Here is an 18102-nt window from a genome sequence, read left to right as displayed (position 1 = left end):
ATTTACAGGACTTCTCTGCTTCACAGGTGCCACTAGGGGCAAGAGGATTAGTTTCCCCTCAGTCCCCACCCCACCTCCTCTACTCTGGCTCAGTTTCAGCTCCAGCTCGTACTTGCTTTCTCCGTATCACTGCCATCTCATTAGGGAGGTCACAATATACCTGTCAGCCAAGTATGTTAGGGTATTTTTCACAAAAGAGTATAACTTTATTTTACCTACTCACTGATTCTCTGTCTGAAAATGCAGGAGTTGTTAGCTGTCAAAGCCCTCATCTGACCTTGAGAGCACAGGCAGAAAAGGCAGGCAGCAGTTGTGAGAAAGAGAGAGGGTAGAGGGAGAGGGAGGGGAGACAGAAATTCGAATGTAGTGATAAAAGCTTTTAGATAAAGACTTTAGATAAAGAATGATTAGATCCGGGTCTTTTTTTTTTTTTTCCTTAATAAGCTCTACATATGACAACTTGGTCTCACATTAAAGCTGCTAAACTAAATCCATAAACAAAATAATAACTTATTTTAAATCCACAAGCTGAGATGCCAAAACAAGTAAAATTTGATTATGGATCCAGGCAACATGCAGGTATACTTTCCTAAACTGATTGTGATTTTAGATGGCTTATTTAAAACAGATTTAGAGTAGGTGTTCAAAAATCTGGATAATCTTTTCATAACATTCCAACACTTATGTGGTTTGTCTTAGTTATTTAGGATATAATGGCAAACATTCAGTTGTTGTTTTACTCCTGATAAATACTTTGAGCCATCCTCATCAACTTGTGAAGGTGTTTTTGGTGAAACTCCTGGAAGAAGGAGGTGGGGAGCCGTTAAAAGACATTTTTTTAACTTTACAAGTAGATGGACATTATGAAACAGACACTCTTTTAAGTAATTTACAAATCTTAACTCATTTCATCCTCATAACAGCCCTATGAAGAAGGTGCTTGTGTTATCCCCATTTTATAGATTAGGAAGCTGAGACACATGGATTAAATAAATAGTAAGTGGTAGAGCTGGGATTTGAACATTAGCAGTCTGCTTCTTAGCATATTATGTTGCCCCTCAAAAAAAAATAACATAATTTAACAGAAACTCTATAGCAGTTCTAGTAGTGTCAACCATCTGTAAAGCCAAATCTAAGTGCTGTGGAATATATATTAAGTAATAATAATATTGCAAGTGCTGCTACTAATAGTAGCTGACATTTATTGATTGCTTACTAAGTTCCTATGCTAAGAAGCTATATACAGTATCTCACTGAATCCTCAAATTGACCTTGTGAGGTTGCTACTGTTATTATATCTATTTTACAGAACTGAAACACAGAGTTTACCTTACTTGTGGTCACACAGCTAGAAAGTAGCAAACTTGAATTGTGAGTTCAAGCAGTCTGGCTCCAAATTTCACATTTGTAGATGAAAAAAGCCATTTCTACCCATAAGTATTTTACCATCTATTAGAGAAGACAGAGCTATTATTATCACAATGATGCAAAGTATGCTGTATTGTCAGGATATAGACATTTATAATTAAATTTATCTGTAGTCATAAACGTTGGTTTGTCTAATTGCTACTGGACTTGGCTGCATTGTTTCAGGATCAATGAAACTAAAATAAAACTAAATTTTAGTGGCTAAAAAGCCATCTCTGACCTAACAGTTGTTTATAACAACCACTTTTCTCTGCATTTGTGACCTGATGTTTCTCTTCACCAGGGTGCATGCAGACATGTTGGATATCCATTGTAAACATTATTGTATTCGTATTTGTATGTACTCTCTGATTCCTATGGATGACTTGATTATTTCTAGAGTGTTAATGTCAAATTCAGTAAAGCCCTGCATACCGTGAAAAGTATTTCCTATTGAGCCATTTTACTAGAGCAGTGATTCTCCACATATAGGCTGTCCTTGGCAAAGGGCTCCTAGTGGCTGAGACTTGATACAGAAATGGAGTTCCTTTCTTTGATTCTTATGGGCAAATAACACATAAGTACATAGACTTTCATTTTTACCTGTGACTAGATATTGCTTACTAATAATCTACTACTTGATTTTAAAAGGTTATAAATTGAATAATTATAAAATAGTTCATTAATAGAATTTACCGAATATTCTAGTTCACTGTTTCTCCAAAAAGTCTCATATCCATGCAACTGATGGCGCAGTCACGCTCTTACTGCACAAGCACAAGTGTAGATGGCTTGGGTTCCCACCATTTCCAGGAGGAATGCTATAATGATATGTCATTTGGATTTGTTTTGAGTTATCTGTAGTTTTCAGATGCTGTTTCTTTTTCATTATAAACTATCGTTAGACTTCATCACTTTTGGTTTTCATTTGTTTTAGTTTGCTTGCTTTTACTGTGTAGCATTTTGTGATTCATATTACTCACAGTTTTCTAAAAATGATACTATGAATCATCCATACCCAACAGCACTTACATAGTCATAAAATGGGGACCAATGGACCATGGGGTCTGTTAGTGTATCTTAGGGGACCACAATCAAAAACTGTTAAGAAGCCCTGCTTTAGACTGAAGCCAGTCTTTTCAGTTTCATGTGTAGACAAATGTGGGTTTCATTCTGCTAGTTCCTGGTTAGATAATGGCTGCCAGGAAGCAAAACACAAAATCTGGCTTCATTAGTAAGGCATCATGCAAAACAGGACTCAGAAGAATTGAATTAGGAATTTATTAAGTTGAAATTTATTAAGTTTAAATCTTATTACAAATTCCTTGTTGCCTTTGAAAAAATAAATTGAAACCTAAATTGTGATGAGAGGTCTTTGGCTTGGTTGTTAAGGTCAATATTTGGGGACGTACCTGCCTTGATCAGAGAAGTCAAAGAAGCCCCATTCTCTCATGTTGTAGACCTATGTCTTCCAGCTTTATTCAGAAAAATATCCTCAAATTTTGTTGGCAGTAGGCCTTTTTTTGCTCCCATAATCGTCTTTTAATCAATTTATTCATAATTCATTTAATCAAGCATCTCAAGTTTAATGAAACTCCAGTTAAAACTATTTTACCCCTAGAACTCTTTAAAGCCTCTTCTGACTGATTATAATCTATGTCACATTGTTTTCTTCACCCAACTCCTAAATATATCACCCCCTTGACAGTTTTAGCACCCCCTGATTCCACAATACAAGCCTAATGGTTTGCTGTATGCCCAAATGTCATACAAAGATTCCTCTTAACAAACTCCATGTCTGCGTCTCTTGGCCCATATCTTATATGAGAATGAAGTTTCGGGCACAGTTAATGACTACTGTTACATTCTAGTTTCTCGAAGAAAACTTTTCCAAGAACAGTGTTAAATTGTTTGCAGCCTCCATGGACCCTTCATTGGCTTTTGGCTCAGATAGCAACTGGAAGTGGGCCAATGTACACAAACTCAACCTAGAGTCTCAGTTCTAAATGATACTGCTAAATCTGTTTTTTAACATCTCTGCAAATATCAGGCTAGGCCAAGAACAAGATCCTAATAGACCTGAACCCAAAACCATCTGGAATGTTGAGAAATAGATCAGTGTTTCAGTTCCTTTTCTTAATGTGCAAATTATTTTAAATTAACTGGATGCAAACTTTCCTGCTATAAGAAATAGGAGATTAAGTTATCTTCTCCTACTTTATTTTATTGTCATACATTTGGAGCAGCCTTGAGATAGTCGTTCTTGTATCTAACCACCTCCGAGGAAGAGGGCTCAACATTAAAGAAGAGAAATGCCTTTTCTAAGATTCAGATGGCCAAGAATAATGCTGTACTTCTAGAACATGAGCTTGAAGTCAGCTGTGTAAAACCTAAACACATTTCTGAACCTGAGTTTCTCATCAGTAAAAAGAGGATAATACTTACCTAACCTGGCTGTTTCACAATTAAATCATACATTGTATGTGAAGTTTTTTTCCACTGTGCTGGGCACATAGTAACTATTCTTAATGCCATATGGAAAAGAAATTGATTCATCTACATGGAGGGGAATTTACTTCCTGATGAGCGAATCAGAAAGCTTTCTAGGACTAAAACATACGTCCTCTTTGGGCATTAATGAGTGTATCAGTTAGGGTTCAATCAGGGAAGAAGAAGCACTAAGTAACATGGAATAAAGGACTAGATCCTACTCAGCTAAGGAGCTGGTTAAGATGCCTCAGCAGAGTCAGTGGTCGTAAAGAAAATCTCGATGTGACGCCAGGGAGAGCAAGATAAACTAGAACCCATGAGCGCAAACTGGAACCCTGCCTCCAACGTCAGCAACAAAGCTGGTTGGTGCCTTCCACCGTGGAGATTCACAGGCTCCTGGTCCGGGACTTGGGAGAGCTGAGGTTGTGGGCCCAGCTTCAGAGCCATACCAATAAGCAGCAGAACAGTGACAATGTGTGTGAGTTGCAGCAGTGGGTGACATCCTGTGCCAGCCTTCAGGGCATCAGGCTGCCGCTTCCCTTGTGTTGTCCAAAATGCACGCAACTTGATTTGTGGCCAACCCTAGCTAGAACTATACAGAGAAGGGAATTCTGAGACACGTAGTTCCCGCTTTGCCAAATTGACACAGCAGGAAGCCACCATATTGAGGTGTCCTTTTCTGTGGCCACTGTAGGTGCCTACCATGTAAAATCTGCTTTGCAAATTCTCTAGTGACAGTCTGCACGAGAATCAGCGGTCAAGTGAAAAATTCTAAATTATCATAAATCTAGAGTGGACTCAAGGTACAGCCCAACTCTATGAAGGTATCATCCCTACAGCCCGCTGACTTAATTTTCCAAAGCATATATTGGAAAATATAACTTCAAGTTGTTATTTATCTATCTTCAATCAAGAGACTGACTAATAGAAGCAATAGTTAAGATAACACGTCTAATTTACCTAAAGAGATTTCTACTTACTACAATGTATTCCCCAATTCCTTAAAGAATTCCTTTGCGTACTCTGAGAAGGAGTACCACAAGGCCAGTACCTCGACCATGTTACCTGAGCCAGTTGCTGAACCTCCTTCACGTAGTTGCATTTTAGCGTCACGTCCTCATTTTTTATCAGATGACTGCCTTGAGAAACTGCCGTGTGAAATCCACTTCTTTGTTTGCCATAAAAATATTTTTAAGGCTACTGTGTTTTCTACTCCTTTGTGCCCCCCATACATGTTTTTATAAATGGGTAAGAGCTTTGACTCCCTGTGATAACAGTGTATGTGGAGTATCTGCTAGTGTCTGGCACTATGGTAGTGCACCACTATTCTTAGTATCTTTCCTCCAACCGTACTCCCAAAATGTCCACACCAGCAGGCTGAGAACAAGCCCGACCTCATCTAGGTGCATTTAAGGCAACCAGTACCGGGGAAGTGGCAGCACACATCAGGCCCTGTAGAAATCTAATTTTTCATATCTGAGCTTGCACAAATTGCTTTCTTTCTCTTACTCAGTTTTCTCATTTACAAGATGAGCATAGTACTGCAGAGAGGACTGTGGAAAATGCCATCTAAATTGATAGCATAATGATGATTTGATTCCTGCTGCAAACACAGAATTTAAAAAAAAAAAAAACCTTCCCATCAAGTCCTTTTTTCCCTTCTGTTAGATAAAAACAGTTTTGCTTTCTTAGTCTCAAAATCATGTCCCACTAGATGGTTCAGAATGGAAGAGAAGGAAGAGTATGATTTATCTTTCTCAATTATTTTATTATAAAGTGAATTGCATATAAAGTGACTTTTAAAACTTTCTAAATTTAATTTTTATTTTTATCCAGTATTCCCTTTGAAAGATTTTCTGATAAGAAAAAAAAAAATCTCCAGATCAAGAAAACTGCAGCAAAACTAGCAGACGTAGAAACATTTGAAGTGGTCATCTTGGAGAGTTTGCCTACTCTCTAAAAGCAAAAATCTCAGAATAAAAGCTTGATATAAATATACTCTTAGCCATAAAGGTATTTAGATAAAAGCTAGCATTCTTGGAATGAATTATACTGACATGGCAAGAATTTCATGATGAGAAAATCTGTACAATATATGAGAGCAACAAACCTAAATATAAAGGTATCCAGAAAAAGCTGTTAGTTTCATGTTCTTCTCAGTAAAGCCAGTTAAGTCAATAGCCAGGAAAATTTTTCAATAATTATGATTCAGTCATGTCATTGCTGACAGCATTATCATGCCATATTCAGTGGCCTCATTTGAGATTCTTAGGTTTTGTGCGTTCTTCATAGAGGTGATTATTTTTATTTTATTTATTTCTCTATCTTCTTTTACGTATAATTTATTCCCTTGTCACTGAGTAGTCTTCAGAAGGAAAATCTGGTTCCCTGTTTTTCCTCATTGTAAATGTTTCTCTGTCAGAAAAGATGGGCAAGACTACCCTGATTTCTCTGACACCCAGACGTCGACAGTTTGTCAAATAGAAGTGTCAGAAGCAGGGACTGCCCTAGTTCTGCTTTTCAGGTGTTTAGACTTTCTGTCTCGTGCAAAATCTATGTTAATTGTACACATTAGTCAAGCACCCAAAAATAGCTGTGTTTAATGTGGCTGGCGATAAGTTATTTCCATACCTGGTAGAGCTTGAGCGTAAACTTAAGTGCCTTTCAATGAATAATCTAGCATTAAGTGTTAAGACTGACACTGATTGTGGGTATATATAATTCTTAAAACGTCAATAATTGGATGTACATTGGTGACTAGCCATTTTTCCCTTATTTTTAAGTCAGAATCATGTACAATTAGTGATCTGTGAGATATTCTCAGAGCATTTGGTCCAAATCCCTGATGTTTGCAGATGAAGAAATAGAGGTCAAGAGTGGTTCAGTGACTTGACTGCAATCATAGAGCTGGAATATGGACTAGAATATGAAGAACTAGAAGTCAGGTCTCCTGATTCCCACCCGTGTTCCTACAGTGGTATCAAGCATTCCATTCTTGCTGAAGCGTAGGCATTCGAAGTGTGTCACTCTAGCCGGTGTGTTGAGAATAAACTGAAGGGGCTGAGGTAAGTGTGGAAGCAGAGAGACAAGATAGGATCTGGTCGATTCCAGTGAGAGATAATAGTGGCTTAGCCCTGGGCTCTAACGTGGAAGTGGTCAGGAGGGGTTGGACTCTGGATATGTTTTGCAGGGAGAGTGGACAGGATGCGCTCGCTGACAGATTGCATACAAGTTGCCGTAATGCATAGCCTCAGTGACCTGCACACATAGGTGGTCAGGAACTGTTTGATTCATGCTTTCAACAGATAATTATATGTCAGGTCCTGTGGTAGGACCTGAGCATAGCCTGGTGAGCTAAAGCAGATGGCTTCTGCCTTCACAGAAACTAATGCAGTAGTTGGAAACCACATCTTGAAAAAGTGAACCAAGTAATTTTAAGGCATTGCATAATAATCAGCAGTGTATCAGGTGAAAAATTGCATAACACAATGAATCAGCTCCAAGAGATTTCTCCTGTGTAAAGAATTAGTGGAGATGCAGCTTGCCTTATTTGGATCACTGATTCCTTCATCAGTATTGACATAGGGTTTTTTAATTGCACTGAGTTCAATTAACACTGTTAATAGGTTTGAATAAAATGTGATTGCAGTCTCATCCTTGTCTAACTTGGCTGAGTCTTATTACCTTTCTGTACCTTAGTTTCTATCTAATTTGCAAAATTAAAATGTTAACATAAGAGCTCCTCTCATGAAGATATTATGATTAATGATCACCCCCCCAAAAAGAAAAACCTTGCAAATCTTTATTTTTTTTAAAAAGATTTTATTTATTTGACACAGAGAGACACAGAGAGAGCAGGAACACAAGCAGGGGGAGTGGGGGAGGGAGAAGCAGGCTTCCCGTGGAGCAGGGAGCCCGATGCTGGGCTCGATCCCAGGACCCTGGGATCATGACCTGAACCGAAGGCAGATGCTTAATGACTGAGCCTCCCAGGCGCCCCGTAAATCTTTATTTTAATCCACAGAGCAATATAACTTGCTAATTAAAATAAATTGACAAAAGCATGAAAATTAAAAATTGATAAAATGTTTCCAGTTTGAATTATCTCCATTAATAATAAAGTGTTACCCTTAGTATCTTTCTGTTTTATAGAACCCTTTCTTTCCACATAGCAATGTACTTATATCACATGTCATGAGTGGTTTTCATAAGTGGAAGTCTTCGTGTCACAAGCAGTTTTTCTTTACTCTCACATTGTTACTATGACGACAGAATACTTATTTGGGAGGCAGTATTGCACAGAGTGATTAAGAGAACAGGTTTTGCGATTGACAGAGCTGGGATTGAATTTTAACTCTGCCAATATCTGTGTGGTCCTGAGCAAGCTGTTTATACATTCTGTGTCTCCATTTTCTCTTCTTTAAAATGGGGTTAATGATAACTACTTTAGAGGTTTATTGTAAGGATTAAGGTCAATAACTGACATAAATTCCCTAATACTAGGCCTGACACAGAAGCCCTCTGTAAATGATAATTATTATGACACAAGAATGACAGTTCCTATTTCACAAGAGTGGTGATTCTTTTTTTTTTTAAGATTTCATTGATTTATTTGAGAGAGAGAGAGAGGGAGGCAGAGCACCAGCAGGGCAGAGGGGACAAGCAGACTCCCTGCTGAGCAGCGTGCCTGATGTGGGGCCCCATCCCAGGACCCTAGGATCATGACCTGAGCTGAAGGCCGATGCTTCATGAGCCACCCACCCAGGCACCCCCCAAGGGTAGTAATTCTTGTTACCCTTCTCAACTACTCACCGCTAATCACTCTCCTTCCTACCTTACCACCCCATAGGAAAAGAGGAAGCACCTTATGGGATCCTGCATAAGATTCAATCACTTCCTTCCTTTAGAATCTGATACGTATGATATTCTTTTGATGAAACATTGATTCTGCCCAACCTAATGAGTTTGACCTCTAAATTCCACCCCCCAATCACTGCCTTTTTATTCTTTGATTGCTAATTTATTAGCATGCTTATTATTTTTAAAAGCACACTTATTTTTGAGTGCCTGCAGAAGCATTTTCAGTCAATATAAAGTTAGGTTAACCTTACTGACGGAATCCAGAGCAAACTCACCCCACTATACTCCGAGATCCCATGTTCATGCAGGGTCTCATTCCCATCCCACTCACTTCACAGTTGCTCTGTCATGCAGCAGAATGTGCGAGGCTACCACAAACAGCACACTTGTTCAATTCTTGTGCGCTTATCTCTTGTAAGTGGAAGAGTTCTTGATTTAATATTTAGTCCCATTAGCATCTTACCCCACTTCCTCATATTTAGACCTTTTTTTCTGCCAGCAGGCAATAATGAGAAAGTAAGGCAAAATCCTTTTCTTTGTGAAATATTTAAATCTCAAAGACATTTATTTATTTAAAAATTAAATATGTGAAAGTAGCTGTCATTTATCCCAAATATTTCTAATTGCTAAGCACCTTCTTTTCTTATGTATAAGAAAATAAGCTATTGGTTTGACTAGTCAGTGCAGAAATGTTGGGACTTTGCAGAAAATTACAGTAAGAGGAAGTTGCTATATTGCAACAAGAGAGTATTTTGATTGCAAATTTTTCCATAAGTGTGGCAATTTGCAACTTGAGAAGAATTTAATAGTAGCTGAGCTTTCAAAATGTAACACAGAAACTGTCATTTTCTTCCACAATTAAAATAAGTGCTTCTGAAAGTTTCAGGATAAGAATGACCCAAATTACCCTCCCCCACACTTCCTCATCCAAAAGTGGGGGGAATGGAGTTTGAACAGAACATCTGTGGACAAAATGAAAGATAAATGGTCTTTTCAGGCAAATGTCTGAAAAAGGGATCTTTTATAGCCAAACAGAATACTATTGCATGCATCGCCATGGTTAAGTAGAGGATCAACAATACTTTCATAATGGCCTTTTATTTTAGCACATTCTATTTTTATGGGTAGAATTATGATTTCAACACACCCATTCATAATTCATCATATAATTATTTGCATATATATCTTTTGACACAGATTTAATGTCCTTTTGCCAGCCACGTCTTGAATTCAAATTTAAACTATTAAGTGCACTAAGATTGTCTCGGTGCAAGTAATGCTAAAGGAGAGTGGATAAAAAGAAATATTTCTTATCTGCCAAAAGAAACGACCTACAAAAGAACAGACCTATGCCTGGCTTACTGGAGAAAAGATACCTGGCTTGTTTATTTCCCTGTTGAAAGACTTCTTCAGGTTAAAACAGTTATCTGATTAAGACTACATCCTATGCTCTTTGCTGATGGTTTGCTCAACTTCCATTCACTCAACCAGTATTTATTGAGCACTTCCTCTGTACTAGGCCTTGTTCTAGGCAGAAGATGAAACAGTGCATAAAATAGACAGAATTCCTCTTTCATGTCATTTATATTTGGAGGGAAAACTGGGTAATAAACAAGAAATATAAGTACTTTTAGTAATGCTGAGTGCTAAGGAGAGAAGTGAAGCAGGAAGGGAAACAGGAAGTAGTGAGGGCAATGAGAATAATAATTTTAGATAGGGAAGCCTGGGAAGAATTTACTAAAAAGGAAGCATTTGAGTTACAATCTGAAGAAGTTAAGGGAGTAACCCACAACAACATCTGAGCAAAGAACAACTCAGACAAAGGGAACAGCAAGAGTAAAGCCCTAAGATGGGCCTTTGCATGCTCTAGCTATGGCAAGTGTGGCTGGAACAAAGTTAGCGAGGGTAGGGGCAGGAGACAAAGGGGCCAGGCCATATAGGGCCTTCAAGGCCATTGCAAGGATTTCAGCATTCAAATTCAGAGTGGGATGAGAAGCCAGTTGAAAGTTTTGTGTAGAGGAATGACATGATTCAAATCATATTGTAACGAGATCACTCTGGCTCTTCTGTTAAAAATAAGGTAAGAACAGAGGCACAGAGGACAGTGAGGAAGGGTAATCCAGGTAAGGGATGGTGGTAGCTCAGACCAGGGTGCTACTAGTAGAGGTAGTAAGAAAAAGTCATATTGTAAACATATATTTAAGACAGAGCTGATATAACTTGCTGGTGGACTGGCTGTGGGATGTAAGAGAGGAGTTAAGGTTGACTTCAAGATTCTGGATGGGAACTCCTCTGGGGGTGGGGGGAAAGGAATTGCTATTTACTAAGGGATAGAAGACAGGAGAGGAGCAGATTGGTTAATGGGTGGTGGATATCATAAGCTCAGTTTTGTACACATAAAATCTATTGAGTTAGGAAAACTGCAGCTCAGTCAAGAAGTCCTAGCTAACGATATGAAGTCATACATTACCAAAGATCAGTGTTTGTAGATATTCTTAGGGAGAAAGTTCAAAGAACTTTTGCCCAGATGTTCACTACAATAAACAGAAAGTATTAGTGAGGGCATTAAAAAGATTTCATTGAGGGGCACCTGGGTGGCTCAGTCGGTTAAGCATCTTGGTTTCAGCTCAGGTCGTGATTGCAGGGTCCTGGGATCAAGCCCCACGTCATGCTCCTCACTCAGCAGGGAGTCTGCTTGAGGATTTCTCTCCCTCTCCCTCTCCCTCTGCCCTTCCCCCTGCTCGTGCTCACTCTCTCTCTCTGTGTATAATTAAATAAATCTTTTTAAAAAAGATTTTATTAAATGATAATTTAAGAAATAAGGTAAAAATACATTTTCAAGGCAGTTAATCTTCACAAATGCTTACAAAGGGAATCTATTTTTGGTGGTCAATAAGCATTATGAGCTTATGCTTTAAATACACATACACACTCACACACACATACACAGACACTCACACACTCACCCTACTCCAAACACATAAAAGGTAATGATCAGGGTCAAAAGCAAGAGCTAGTCTCCAAGTACCAGAAAAAAGAACAAAATTGTTCAGTGTTAAATGGGAACTAAAGCCACATAGCTGGTCGGCTCTGAGTCCAGAAAGAGATAAAGATGGCTGGGAGTCCGCTGTAATGGGTATCAGGGAACAAATGACCTGCAGCCATGTCAGGAAACTGAGGATTGACTTCACTGAGTGAAACCAAATGGGAGAGCAAGCAGAGCTTCCTTGCCCATGAGTAAGGAGGTTGAATAAAAAACAGCCACTGACCAGAGCTCTGACTTGTACTTGGGTGATTCTTTCCTTACTAAATACAAATTATGGAAAATCCACAAAAGCACTTAAAATGAATTTTGAAATAACAACAGGATGATTAAGAACAGTGGATAGTCAAAAGAGCCAATACCAACAAAACATCCTGGATATGTAAAATATAGTCAGTGAAATAAACACTCTACAAATAGGATAAACCTAAAACTGGATGCAATAAGAGAGAGAATTAGGAAATTAGAAGACATCAGAATGAATTTATCTAAAAAGCATTGCAGAAATATGAAAGTATAAAAAATATGAAAAATATATGGTTGATAAATTGAGAGGTGTCAACATATGTCTAGAAGGAAAAAAAAGAGACTGCTAAAGACCATTTGAAAACATAATGCCTGAGAATGTTCAGAATTAAAGCAATAATACCTTCAAGGACAACACAATGAATGTGAAATAGGATTATTTAAGAGAAATTATAACTTATACAATTGCAGAATATCAGGGATAAAGAGAAAAATATTTTAAAAGCTACTGAGAGACTAAAGACAACTTGTGACAAATGACAAAGTAGCCACAGATGTCTTCAGAGTAGCAATAAATGCCAAAAGAAAATAAAGTAATATATTCAAATTGCTGAGGGAAAATGATTTTCACCTCAATATTCTATGCCCAGCTAGGCTATTATTCAAGAGTGAAGGCTTTTAATATTTTCAAACATAAAAATCTAGAAGAGCTTGCTACTCACAGACTGTTATGAAAGAACTTCTAAAGGATATATACTTGAACATGAACCTGGAAGAAGGATGATCTAAAGCTAATAAGAAAAACACAAAAATAAAATATATTGTAAATTTCCACTGTCATGAGAAAAGTATTCATCATCATGAAAGCAAAGATTCCAGGCCTCTCTTTTTTTTTCAGTCATAGCACCTTATATGATCTGCTGTGTTAGCCATTATAGTCATGGGTCTGTTCTTAATGTCTTGCTTATGTGAAATTTTTCATGATATCATTAGAAACTGAAAAAAAAAGTGATACCGATTGTCATTCAGAATGAAGAATTCCATCAGTTCTACTAGAAAAGACTATACAGGATTATAAATTTGCACATCAGGAGTGCCTAATCGCTGATGACATGAGGAAACCTTCACTATCAGTAGCTTATTTATGCATATGAACAATTTTTAATATAAGTTTGTAAGGACTCTTTTGAATATGAGGCTTTTTCAGGGGTCCCCAAGATCACCCAAATGTTCTGTGATTCACTAGAAAGACTCACAAGACTCAGCATGTAGTTCTACCCACAGCTAAGATTTACTACAGTGACACAGCAAGGAGGTATAGTCAAAGCAGTAAGGAAAAAAGACACCTATGGGATCTGGAGAAATCTATGTGCAGGCTTCCTATGCTTTCTCCTTGTGACAGATCATGTGGAGTGCATTCTCACTCAAGCAGCAAAAATGCAGTCACGTGTATATTGTCTCTGCCCAGGAAAGCCCATTAAAGACTCAGCACTGAAGACTTTTATTGGATTGGTCATAGAGACATCCTCTGTCTAGCAACTACAAAAATTCTAGATTCCCCAAAGAAAAACAGGTGGTTAGTCCCTGGGTGGGCAAAACAGTCTTGTTGCTTAGTGAAGCTCATGTCAGTTATAGGGAACTGTTCACCAGCCAAGTTCCCAGATGATAGCTGAGGGCCAAACTTGCAAGCAGGCCCCTCTGAGATAGCAGCCTGAAGCCTGCTGTATTAATTCTCTTCTAGAGACCTATTTCCTTAACTGTAATTTTCATTGCTTTCCCTATTACTTTCAAAAGCATATACTATGGACTCTGAAAAACAAACTGAGGGTTCTAGAGGGGAGGGGGGGATGGGTTAGCCTGGTGAGGGGTATTAGAGGGCACGTTCTGCGTGGAGCACTGGGTGTTATATGCAAACAATGAATCATGGAACACTACATCAAAAACTAGTGATGTAATGTATGGTGATTAACATAACATAATAAAAAAAAGCATATACAGTTGACCCTTGAACAACACGGGTTATTCACTTATATGTGAACTGTATGGGTCCATTTATATGTGGGTTTTTTTCAATAAATATATTGGAAAAATTTTTAGAGATTTGTGACAATTTGAAAAAAAACTCACAGGCAAACCACATCACCTAGAAATACTGAAAAATAATAAGAAAAATTTAGGTATTGTTGTAAGTATACAGTACATAATACATATAACATATAAAATATAAAGTTAATCAACTGTTCACATTATCAGTAAGATTTCCAGTCAACAGGAGGTTAAGCTGTTTAACAGTAGGCTATTAATAGTTAAGTTTTGGGGGGAGTCAAAAGTTATATGGTTGGTGCCCCTAGCTTCCCACCTTGTTGAAGGCTCAACTGTAGTTCAATTCATTTTTTTATTTTAGAAAATGTCACACGGAAAAATAATAAAATCTCTTAAGATAATTTCATTGTAGTATTTGTAATATTTACAAAAGACATCTATGGCTTTGCTTCTTTGAATGTTGGATAAATCTATATTGCGTGCCTGGGAGTTCTTGAGTTTCAACAGTATGTACACTGATTATACTCTGCAATCACGCTCAGTATAAAAACATCTATGGGGAAAGAAAAGATAATCTTATTATAAAGAAAGCCTGGAGAGCATAAAATATATTTTTGTGTAGATTTTAAAGTAGACCTCCAGGATCTAAGAAATAGCATGCAAAAGGCATAGGAGGTACCTTATATAACTCAATTCTTTCAAGTTGTCTGTTATACATATAGCTCCCTAAAAATAAACCACCCCCACCTTTGTCATTTTTAAGAATAATGAACTGTAAGATTGTAATGAGTACTTGTGGAAACACGAAAGGAAAAAAAAACAATCAGTAATTTTATAGACAAACAATTTAGGGAAAATAAATCTATGTAAATTACCTATACTTGAGCACACTAGCCTGAGTTATTATTTGAGCTCTTATTTTGAAACAAAGTGCACTCAAGAGAATCAACACAGCATAACAGGTTTTATCTTTTGTTTCCTCTCCAAAATTGATTATGAATTTCTGTAGCCATGTGTCCAGCAAAGTTTTGTAAACACACACACACCACGTACAAACATGTTTCTATTGCTTTAAAGGTAATTATTTCTGGGTTACGCTGTACATCAGCAATTTATCTGTTCCTCATCTTTAGGACTGGTATCCATCTGTAATACCATATTCATGAGAATTAAGTAAACCATATACAAAACAAGAAAATTACTATAAGTAGAATGTTATTTTATGAACAAAGATACCAAATAAGAAAGTATGTCACAGAATACAAATGTATTGTATAAAACTAAGACCAGCGAGTTTTATGTAAGCAAAATCCAATTACCCCTTATAGGCATACCCTTCTAAAGAGAAAGAAGATTTTGTTACCTAAAATTCATTTTGAAGGAGTATCTGTGAATTGAAATTACACATGCTATCTCTGTACCCTGTTAGCTACCTAATCATGAGAACATAATTAACCTCATTATACCACTGAACAACAATGTAGCTTAGTAGACTGACTAGAACCAGTGATTTGTAGTCATTGAAAGCTAGACCAGTCAATACAGTTGTGGGTTTTTCTCTTAAAACATTAGGCTTTTCTGGTACTTAGCATAAGAGCAGACAGGCGGGTTTAGCTGAGATGGTTGTTTAGCTAGGCAAGTATGGTGGAGAGAGCATGGTTCAATATAATGATTATAATGATGTCTCATGAAAACTAAGTGAGGAAAAAAAAAGGCACAAAAGGGTGGTAAGGCCGACGAATTGGATTCCTCAATGAAGATTTTCTAAAAATGACTGGGTTGGAGCTATTGGACTACATAAAATGTCAATAATAGAGGCAGTGGTTGGGGCATGCTTAAGATAACAAACCTGGTCATGGGGATGGGTAGCTGAGGAGAGGAAAAGTAAAGATCATTGGAGATGAGGTACTAACATGACTTACACGAAGATTACTTCCCAGTCCTAGTAACAGAAGTAGGTATGACAAGAAAATATTCATTCAAGTGCTGGTGGCTTATGGAAAGGAATGAACTTCAAAGTAACAAGTGAGAGTCCTATTTGCCTGACTACTTCATAAGCCCTTGTGAGAATCAAATGAGATATTGCCTGGGAAAGCACAATAAACCTGTAAAAAAAAAGGGGGTAAAAAATAGTACGGTATATATGTAAGAGTCCTGAGTTTCACCAGTGCTTCCTGCTCTGCTTTCTCTGCCTACAAAAGAAAGACAACGATAATATCCTCTCCCGCTTCATGGTTGATTAGAAAGTTAAGTGACATGATCTATATGAATTTGTTTTGAGTCTTTGGAAAAAGAAAGTACTTTCTCTGACCTGGGTTCAGAGTCATTGTTCAGCTCTTGAGAGTTCTGTGCAGCATTCTGGCACTGCGGATGGCACCCCGAGTGTCAAATAACATTCTTCCTGTCCTTTGATTTCAGACATTTCAGCAGTCCTCACTGCAGCACAAATCAAAGAAGAAAAACAAAGGTAAGAAAAGGAAGTGAAATGAAATGAAATGAAATGAAATGAAATATATATAGCTGCTTAGTTTGCACTGTGATAATCAGCATACTTCACGCATCCTCTCTTGCCTGAGCCCATTGTGGTTCAGAAGATCACAAACCCCTAGCAAGAACTGCCAAGACCAGCTTCTCTTTCAGGTCAATTATGATGAAGGGGTACCTTTTACAATAAATGGTCTTGACTGTTTTTGAGACTGGGATTACATACTCCTGATTCCATTGCATGTCACTTAGGTGGGGGAAAAAGTATTAAAGATTTCCATAGTTTTCTATTCTGATACAGTGTAAAAATAAGAATTTTTAAGGTTAAGTACCTAGACCTATCTTTATGAGCTATAGAGTAATCTTCTACCTTCACACTTGTGTAAAATTTAAAGAGCATTTTTACCTACTATGATCTTTAGGTCCTATAGCTGGCAAGAGCAAAAGACGAATTTCTTGCAAAGATCTTGGCCGGGGTGACTGTGAAGGTTGGCTTTGGAAAAAGAAAGATGCAAAGAGTTATTTTTCACAGAAATGGAAGAAATATTGGTTTGTCCTAAAGGATGCATCCCTATATTGGTATATTAATGAGGAGGTAAGACAGAGGGTTTTGTTTTCTCATCCATTTTTCTGTCTTTAACCCAAAGAATCACCATTTGAGGACTTAAAATTTAAAATCATATAACCACCTTAATCCTTATTTGGGAGAGTTCTGCTAGTTATTTTTTAATCTGCCTTCTTAAAATGATTGCATTTTGGGGTTCTGGAAAGATAGTTGTCTCAATTATTCAAATGTGGCAACATATCTAAAACACAACACAGATAAAATTCTGTGTATCTAATTCAAAATTCCAAACTAATTCCAGCAATAGCTTAACTAGAAGGATTATACATGGAATTTGAAATAGATTTTTTTTAAATGTCTCACTTTTGCTCAAAGTTTTAAAATTTTTTCTGTTTTCTTGGGGGAAGGAAGTTATTTAATAATTTAAGTAAATTAAGAGCACATGAATTTGTTTTTCTTAAAGAATACATGAACTGGGAGACTAGTTTTGAAAATCTGCAAGTGTTCATTTCATTTGGCTCATTCGAGGGGTGGGGAAGGGCAGTGTATATAGTATATTTAAATTGTTCTTATGATTTCCTGTTTCATTTGCAGTAAACAGATCTTTATCCAGCGTAGTTATATCATAACCTACCACAAGAGTATACCTTATTCATTGATATTTCTTTGACTCTGCATTTATTTTCATTCTTTTGCCATACCCATCTATCAGTTGACCTTATTAAGATATTTTTTTACAATAATTCCTATTGTTAACTTGTTTTCTCAAAAAATGGACATGGTTTAATATAGTGTGCTGGCTAAATAGTCTTACAGGAATACTGTCATGTTAAGACATTCATCAATTTGCATTTGAAGATTAATTTTTGAAATATAATTTAACAACGTAATTATGCTTATTATTATAACATAAAATGTCTAGAGGAGTTATGTTTGTTATGGTTAAGAGAATAGACTTAACCCA

General features: G+C 37.2%; 1 protein-coding gene across 4 annotated transcripts in view; it reads left to right on the top strand.

The window, feature by feature from the left end:
• The window catches only part of CNKSR2 (connector enhancer of kinase suppressor of Ras 2), a 275956-nt gene that overhangs the window by 199670 nt on the left and 58184 nt on the right, over positions 1-18102 (top strand). For all 4 annotated transcript variants that reach the window (XM_028122619.1, XM_028122618.1, XM_028122617.1 and 1 more), the window contains 2 exons: positions 16508-16556; positions 16996-17168. In XM_028122619.1, the coding sequence (XP_027978420.1) occupies positions 16508-16556; positions 16996-17168 (222 nt within the window). The remainder of the gene's footprint in view (positions 1-16507; positions 16557-16995; positions 17169-18102) is intronic.

This window comes from Eumetopias jubatus, unplaced genomic scaffold, assembly GCF_037043125.1.
Source record: "Eumetopias jubatus isolate StellerSeaLion01/CBP00866 unplaced genomic scaffold, mEumJub1_p1.0 scaffold_11, whole genome shotgun sequence".
NCBI classification, from domain to species: Eukaryota; Metazoa; Chordata; class Mammalia; order Carnivora; family Otariidae; genus Eumetopias; species Eumetopias jubatus.
The sequence above is the reverse complement of the archived record's forward strand: the minus strand, read 5'-3'. Positions and strand labels throughout refer to the sequence as shown.